General features: G+C 55.1%; 2 protein-coding genes across 2 annotated transcripts in view; one reads left to right on the top strand and one right to left on the bottom strand.

Annotated features, from left to right (window-relative positions):
• Positions 1-353: 353 nt before the first annotated feature.
• ENH_00059440 (zinc finger (C3HC4 RING finger) protein, putative) lies at positions 354-5,009 on the bottom strand (the record flags this gene model as incomplete). Its single annotated transcript, XM_013581892.1, has 10 exons — positions 354-935; positions 1,093-1,130; positions 1,313-1,533; positions 1,732-1,958; positions 2,075-2,212; positions 2,360-2,427; positions 2,664-2,735; positions 2,873-2,938; positions 3,099-3,143; positions 4,100-5,009. 10 exons carry the CDS (start codon positions 5,007-5,009, stop codon positions 354-356), a joined length of 2,367 nt encoding a protein of 788 aa, XP_013437346.1.
• A 2,366-nt stretch (positions 5,010-7,375) lies between these two features.
• Positions 7,376-8,245, top strand: part of ENH_00059430 (hypothetical protein) — a gene marked incomplete at both ends in the record, with an annotated part of 1,465 nt that continues 595 nt past the window's right edge. Inside the window, 2 exons of the mRNA XM_013581891.1 lie at positions 7,376-7,416; positions 7,549-7,939. Of these exons, the coding sequence (XP_013437345.1) occupies positions 7,376-7,416; positions 7,549-7,939 (432 nt within the window). The remainder of the gene's footprint in view (positions 7,417-7,548; positions 7,940-8,245) is intronic.

The raw sequence follows: 8,245 nt of genomic DNA, 5'->3' as shown, positions 1-8,245 counted from the left end.
CCAGCGCCTGTGAGGGTTTAGGGTTAAGGAAGCGGCGGGGAGTCGCCCGCCTGTCTCAAGCCCTAAACCCTAAACCCTAAACCCTAAACCCTAGCTTTCTAGGGTTTGAGGCGCGTGAGCAACAGCTCTGTCCGAGCCCTTCTTTTTTTTTTTCCTTTTCAAAAAGACAAGTCTTAAGGATAAATAAAAACCACGGTTTAGGGTTTAGGGTTTAGGGTTTGTTTCCGCTGCTGTATGGATTGCCTCTGAGTTATCTGTCCCCTTTTTAGGGTTTAGGGTTTAGCTGTGTCAGTTTTCTTCGCACTTCACGAGAAACCCTAAACCCTAAACCCTAAACCCTTGACCGCGAGGGTTTAGGGTTTAGGCCTGACAGTTTGAGACCCAAAAAATTCACTAAGGGGCGATGCCCTGTTTGCAGCAAAGCCTCTTTTGCTGCTCTTGCCATTGTTGCTGCTGCTGCTGCTGCTGCTGCTGCTGCTGCTGCTGCTGCTGCTGCTGGCTCTTGCTGCTTTGACCCTGGGGGGCTTGGGGTTTGCAGCAGCAGCAGCAGCAGCAGCAAGAGACGGGAAGTGCAGCAGCTGCTGCTGCTCATCTGTTGCCTTTCTAAAATCTGTGGGGTATGCAAGAACCCCTGCAAAGGACCTAGCATTTGCTGCTGCTGCTGTTGCTGCTGCTGGTGCTGCTGCTGCTGCTGCTGCTGCTGCTGCTGGTGCTGCTGCTGCTGCTGCTGCTGCAGCAGGCGCTCCTAGAGACGGAAACGCTGTGGGGTCGTCTGGCGTTTGCTGCACTGCTGCTGCTGCTACAGGTGCAGCAGCAGCAGCAGCAGCTGCTGCTGCTGCTGCTGCTGCTGCTGCCTTCCGTGCTGCTGCTGCCTCCCCTTGCTGCTGCCGCTGCCGCTGCTGCTTCCGCTGCTGCTCCCGCCGCCGCAGGTCCGCCTGTGCGCAGCAGCACCCAGTAAACCCTAAACCCTAAACCCTAAACCCTAAACCCTAGGCCACGAGTCCTGGGCCTACACTCTGATTCTTAGTCGAGAGACCTGGCATAAGAAACAGGGTTTAGGGTTTAGGGTTTAGGGTTTAGGGTTTACTACACCTCGAAGTGCTGCAGCGTTGCGGGGGAGAGCCAGCCATCTGCAGACACGCACGCAAACCCTAAACCCTAAACCCTAAACCCTAATTTCAAAACCCTCAAACCCTAAACCCTTGATAAGCCCCCAGCAATTCGCATGCGTGGGAGGCCCGTCCAAGAAACCCTAAACCCTAAACCCTAAACCCTAAACCCTAAACCCTAAACCCTAAACCCTAAACCCTACCTAGGTTTGCTTCGGCAAGTTTAGCACAAGTGTTTTTGGGGAGGTGCTCCAGCAGCCTGGGGGGTCTGTGCTGCCGCTGCTGCTGCTGCTGCTGCTGCTGCTGCCGCCGTTGCTGCTGCTGCTGCTGCTGCTGCTGCAGCGGCTGCAGCGACAGCAGCTGAACGTCCGGCAGCACCGGAGGCAGCAGCGAGGGGTCTCCCCCGGCCTCGTGCAGCAGCAACCTACCCTAAACCCTAAACCCTAAACCCTAAACCCTAAACCCTAAACCCTAAACCCTAAACCCTAAACCCTAGGGCTCCTGACTTCAACTGCAAACCCTCGAAGATAAACTCTTACTGCTTCTAGCGGCCCCAATAGTACTTCTACCCCGCCTCTAAACCCTAAACCCTAAACCCTAAACCCTAAACCCTAAACCCTACTGGTAGCAAAAAGGGTGAAGGAAAATTGGCTGTCCGTCTGCTGCTTGGTAAAAGCTGAAGCCACTGCTGCTGTTGCTGTTGCTGCTGTTGCTGCTGCTGCTGCTGCTGCTGCTTCCCGTGTGCCTTCCTGCTTCCAGCTGCTGCTGCTGCTGCTGCTGCTGCTGCTGCTTAGCGGCACGGCTTTTGAGCTGCTGCTCATGGGCCATTTGCAGCAATGTGGTGAAGACCTGAGGAACGCAAACCCTAAACCCTAAACCCTAAACCCTAAACCCTAAAACCTTAACCAAATGTAACACCTCAAACCCTCAGTCAAACCCTAAACCCTAAACCCTCTCCTACAAACCTGCATGCGCTCATGGAGTGGTTTGAGACGCCTCAGATTGCTGCTGCTGCTGCTGCTGCTGCTGCCGCTGCTGCTGCTGCTGCTGCATTCCCTTGCTGCTGCAGCGCGTGCAGCGAGAGCCTCCACAAACTTCAGCGCCTGAAAACGTGAACCCTAAACCCTAAACCCTAAACCCTAAACCCTAACCCCTAAACCCCAAAAGAAGAGGCCTAAGCTCTAAAAGCTAAAACTCTTTCTGTTGCAGCTCAAGGGTTTAGGGTTTAGGGTTTAGGGTTTAGGGCCCACCTCCTGTAGCTCTTCTGCGGCTTCCACATCTGCAGCTGGCCCCTCTAAACAGCCGATCATTCTTGCTTCTGAGCCCAAACCCTAAACCCTAAACCCTAAACCCTAAACCCTAACCCCCAAACCCTGAACCCTAAACCCTAAACCCTAAACCCTATTCCTACGTCTCTCGCCCCCAAATTCCTGCCTTGTTCTTTAAGCGGCACAATAATGCTGCTGAAGCTGTTCTAGGGTTTAGGGTTTAGCAATTAGGGTTTAGGGTTTAGGAATTAGGGTTTAGGAATTGGGGTTTAGGGTTTAGCAGCACCTAGGGCTTCTGTGTGCTCCCTCCACATTTGCTGCGGGTCCTCAACGGAAGCAATAGAATTGAAAAAGGCATCTGCGCACAAACCCTAAACCCTAAACCCTAAACCCTAAACCCTAAACCCTAAACCCTACAGCTCAGTACTGACGCAGTGCATTTCCTGCAGCGGCCTTAGGGTTTAGGGTTTAGGGTTTAGGGTTTGGATGGCGTACGGAGCGAGGACTCCGGGATAAGCCAGTTTCCCTGCTGCTGCTGCTGCTGCTGCTGCTGCTGCTCTGCTGCAACAGCAGCAGCATCCGCAACAGCTGCAGCGAGAGCCTCGGCTTGGGCCCTTGCTGCTGGCGTGTCAGCAGCAGCAGCAGCAGCAGCAGCAGCAGCAGCAGCAGCAGCAACAAATGCAGCACTTAAAAAAACAAAAGAACTTCCTTGAGGCCTCACAATGAGGCAAAACGTCGTGCGGCTGCCCTCCGCTATGGGGGCAATCTGAACCCACAAACCCTAAACCCTAAACCCTAAACCCTAAACCCTAAACCCTAAACCCCAAACCCTAGGCAGCGCGTTTTCCCTCGTTTTGCCTCTGTGAGCTCCAGGGAGGTAAACTGCTGCAGCAGGCAGCAGCGCCTCTGCGGCGGGGCGCCCGAAGACTTAGGGTTTAGGGTTTAGGGTTTAGGGTTTAGGGTTTAGGGTTTGCCTGGTGCAGCAGCAAAGGCCTCAAGTCGTCAGCAGCCAACAGCCGGTGGCAAAGGGGGCAGCGAGGAGAGCCCAAGTGGTTTAGAAGGCGGCAGGCGCAGGGGGCGCACATTGCTGCTCGCAAACCCTAAACCCTAAACCCTAAACCCTAAACCCTAAACCCTAAACCCTAAACCCTAGGTCCCAAACCCTAAACCCTAGGCCCTGGGCCTCGGCTGCGGGGCGCCAGCTGCTGCGCGGGGCGGCTCAACTGGCGGGCGGGGGCTGATAGTTGCTGCGAACGGCGCAGCAACAAAACCCTTTTTTAGGGTTTAGGGTTTAGGGTTTAGGGTTTACGGTGGCCGCATCTTGACGTCAGCAGCGTTGCTGCAGCTGCTGCTTCCTCCAAACAAATGGGACAAATTAACTCTTCAGTCAAAGGCTGCAGCCGAATGGAGCAGCAAACGCCGCCCCATGCTGCAGCAGCAACAGCAGCAGCAAAAGCAGCAGCAGCAGCAGCAGCAGCAAAAGCAGCAGCAGCAGCAGCAAAAGCAGCAGCAGCAGCAGCGGGGACAATACGGGCGGTTTGAGAGCAGCAGGGAGCGTGGAGGTGAAGCAGCAACTACTGCAGCAGCAGCAGCAACTGATGCAGCAACAGCAATTAGTGCAGCAGCAGCAGCAGCAGCAGCAAAATAAAAGGTGTAAGGGCTGCTACACTTCAGGAGACTCCCAATTAGGGTTTAGGGTTTAGGGTTTAGGGTTTGTCCTACCGAGATCATCTGCGTGGTTGGGCTTCTTGATATACTGCAGCTGAGGCAGCGGGTCCTGCTGCTGCTGCTGCTGCTGCTGCTGCTGCTGCTGCTGCTGCGGCGCCATTAGGACGCGGCACTTGGCTAGCAAGAACCCATGGGGGTTCCGCGCAGCAGCAGCAGCAGCTGCTGCTGCTGCTGCTGCTGCCCGTTGCTGCTGCTGCAGCGGAGGGCGCTGCTGCTGCTGCTGCTGCTGCTTCGGCCGATACCGAGAAAAAGATAAAACAGCAGCAGCAGGAAGAGACACTGCCTGCGGCCTCCGCCCTCGCGAAGGCCGCTCTTGCTGCTGCTGCTGCTGCTGCTGCTGCTGCTGCTGCTGCTGCCGCTGCTGCTGCTGCTGCTGCTGCTGTGGTTGTGGCGACGGTGGCTGGTGATGCGTGTTGTGCTGCTGCGGCTCTTGCTGCTGCTGCTGCTGCTTCTGCTGCTGCTGCTGCTCTTCCAGCAGCTGCTGTTGCTGCTGGCGCTCCGCCTCGCGATGCTGCTGCACTTGCTGCTCAGGCTGCTGCTCCGTGGTGCGCTGCTGCTGCTCTTGCTGCTGCTGCTGCTGCTGCTCTGGCTGCTGCTGCTGCTGCCTTTCCTGCAGCAGCAGCTGCTGCTGCCCTTGCTGCTGCGGCGGCGTGTGTTGCAGCTGCCGCTCTCGTTGCTGCTGCTGGCTTTGCTGCTGCTGCTGCTGCTGCTGCTGCTGCACCTCCATGTTCTGGTCGTGCTGATGGCGTTCACTCTCGTCAGGCAGTAGCTGCTGCTGCTGCTGTTGCTGCTGCTGCTGCTGTTGCTGCTGCTGCTGCTGCTGTTGCTGCTGCTGCTGCTGTTGCTGCTGCTGCTGTTCTCGCTGCTGCTGTTGCAGCGCAGGATCTTTCCGCAACGGCTCCATTGTGCAGGCTTGAGGGCGTTGCTCCTGCCCTTGCTGCTGCTGCTGCTGCTGCTGCTGCTACTGCAGCTGCTGTTGCTGCTGCTGCTGCTGCTGCTGCTGCTCTATTTGTCTTGTTGTATGCATAAGGCGAGCCCTCGCTGCTGCTGCTGCTGCAGCGGCCGCAGCAGCTGCTGCTGCTTAGACACGACAGCGTACGTGTCAGCCACCAGCCAGCAGCAGCAGCAGCAGCAGCTGCTGCAGCAGCTGCAGCTGCTGCAGCAGCAGCAGCTGCTGCTGCTGACCTCTTTGGGTTTCAACTAAGCAATCTAAGGGAAGTCATAGTCAGCAGAGAGCCTGTGGCTGCTGCTGCTGCCGCTGCTGCTGCTGCTGCCGCTGCTGCTGCTGCTGCTGCTGCTGGTGTTCGTGTTGCTGTCTTTCGTCCTGCTGCTGCTGCTAGTGCTGCTGCAGCAGCAAAGCTTATCTCACTGCAGCAAAAGCAAACTTGAGCGCCAGGCTCAAGAGTCCCAGTGTGAGCGTATAAGCAGAAGGAGCAGCAGCAGCAGCTGCTGCTGCTGCAGCAGCAGCTGGGTGTTGCTGTACTGCAGCAGCAGCAGCAGCAGCAAACGGGCTAGCAAGGCCTCAGCAACTCCCCCTCAATTAATATAAAAAGAGCTCCTTAACTAATGAGACTCAAAGAAAGAATCTACAAATAGTAAAGCTGCTGCTGCTGCTGCTGCTGCGCTGCTGCTGCTGCTGCGCTGCTGCTGCTGCTGCATGCGTTGGCAGCGCCGCAGCAGCAGCAGCAGCAAAAAGAGAAGCTAAAAAGAAACTTTAAATTCAAATAAATAGAAAATAAATTAAATTAAATTAATTTATTTATTTTTCTGCTTCAATTAAATACAACTGAGACGCAAGCAGCAGCAGCTGCTGCTCTCCTGAGGTGTACGTACACCTCAGGACAACGCCCCCCAAACCCTAAACCCTAAACCCTAAACCCTAAACCCTAAACACCAACTGACCGCATGTGCCGCTTTTAGAGGCGGCCACAAATAACTCAACGAATTAGGGTTTAGGGTTTATTTAGGGTTTAGGGTTTAGCCAAGCTGCTTGATTCCCGTTCAGTGTTGACTGGTAGCAGCAGCGGCACGTAAACCCTAAACTCTAAACCCTAAACGCTAAACCCTAAACCCTAAACGCTAAACCATAAACCCTGAAGCTCCTACACCTGAATACACTAGTTCGGCGCACAGTCAGACCCTAAACCCTAAACCCTAAACCCTAAACCCTAAACCCTAAACGCTGGATCTCAAACCATAAACTGAGGGTTTCAGCCCCACGGGTTTGCAAACCGCAGCCTAGGGTTTGGCGCTTCCACTTGGAGGTTTAGGGTTGGGGCCTAGGGTTTATTAAAGGCTGCACTCAAGGGTTTAGGGTTTAGGGTTTGGGTTTAAGATTGCCAAAACGCTTCTTGCTCCAGCTGCAGCAAACCCTAAACCCTAAACCCTAAACCCTAAACCCTAAACCCTAAACCCTAGACCCTCACTGCGCTGGAGCCCCGGGCCCAGGCTGTGGCGCGAGGCGCGGTGGCCCTAGGGTTTACGGAACCCAGTTGAGGGTTTAGGGTTTACCACCTAAACCACAGGGCTTAGGGTTTAGGGTTTAGGGTTTAGGGTTTAGGGTTTAGGTGTCGATGGCTTCTGCCAGCCGCTGCAAACCGCTGAAGATCTCCAAAGCCGTTTGCGCCCACCGCGAGGGACCCGTATCAGCTGCAGCAAACCCTAAACCCTAAACCCTAAACCCTAAACCCTAAACCCTAAACCCCTGATACACTCTCGAGGGGCTCCAAGGTAAACTCACCGCTGAAGAGCCGCAGCACTCGACGCTCTGCGTCAATCCGCCCCTCCTGCAGCCGCAGCAGCAGCAGCGGCAGCAGCAGCAGCAGCAGCAGCAGCAGCAGCAGCAGCAGCAGCAGCAGCAGCAGCAGCAGCAACAGCGAAAAAGCGGAAGAGTTCAGTAGAGACAAAGAAGAAGCTGCGAAAAGTGGCGACAAGCCAGCTGCAGCAGCAACAGCAGCAGCAACAGCAGCAGCAACAGCAGCAGCAACAGCAGTAGCAGCAAAGACAGCAGCAACAGCAGCAGCAGCAACAGAAGCAGCAGCAACAGTAGCAGCAGCTCACAATTCGTCCTAAAGACAACAAGTCAACGGCGAGTTCTTCTGCCTGAGCTCAAAACCCTAAACCCTAAACCCTAAACCCTAAACCCTAAACCCTAAAGCCTGTCGGCAGCAAGCGGCAACTCGGGCACGGCCTTGCTGCGGGACCTAGCCAACAAGGGTTTAGGGTTTAGGGTTTAGGGTTTAGGGTTTAGGGTTTACTTCTTCCTCTGAAATGTCAAGAGACTCTGCGAGTCGCGAAAAGGGCAACGAGGTGTACAGACAGCACAGGGCGCAAAAATCTGCAGCAGCAGCAGCAGCAGCAGCAGCAGCAGCAAAAGTAGCAAGGATTGAGGGCGAGCAGCAGCAACACAGCAGCAGCAGCTGCTGCTGCTGATCTGTCTGCAGCAGCAAACGCAGCAGCAGCAGCAGCAGCAGCAGCAGCAGCTGGAGAGCTCTAGGAAAGGCAGCAAATGCAGCAATAATAATAGCAGCAGCAAAAGCAGCAGCGGAAGCAAAACGCAACAGCAGCGGCAGCAGCAGCGCCCACAGCAAACGGAGCAGCAGCAGCAGCAGCAGCAGCAGCAGCAGCAACAGAAGCAGCAGCAATCAAAGCAGCAGTAGAAGCAACAACAATAACGCCAGCAGCAACAACAGCAAAAAAGAGAACAACAGGAGCAGCAGCAGCAGCAGCAACAGCAGCAGCAAGATCAACTGCAGCAGCAGCAGCAGCAGCAGCAGCAGCAGCAGCATCAGCAGCAGCAGCAAAAGCAGCAGCAGACTTTTGTGCAGAATTGCCGTCCGAACAGTGGAGGTTATTTGGCCCTCAGCAGCCATGGTAGCTGCAGCAAACCGCAAATGCCCCAAACCCTAAACCCTAAACCCTAAACCCTAAACCCTAAACCCTAGAAAAAGAGCTTCAAAAGCAGTCCACGCAGGAGCAGCAGCTAGCAAACCCTCAAGATCGAAGGGCTACAAATTAGGGTTTAGGGTTTAGGGTTTAGAACTCAGTGACTCCTCAGTTCAGGAGCAGCAGCCGCCGCTTTAGGGTTTAGGGTTTAGGGTTTAGGGTTTACTCATAATTGCATTTGCTGCTTCTTTAGAT

This window comes from Eimeria necatrix, genomic scaffold, assembly GCF_000499385.1.
Source record: "Eimeria necatrix Houghton genomic scaffold, Enh_scaff502, whole genome shotgun sequence".
Classification (NCBI taxonomy): Eukaryota; Apicomplexa; class Conoidasida; order Eucoccidiorida; family Eimeriidae; genus Eimeria; species Eimeria necatrix.
Note: the sequence above shows the minus strand (reverse complement) of the source record. Positions and strands in the feature narration are given on the sequence as shown.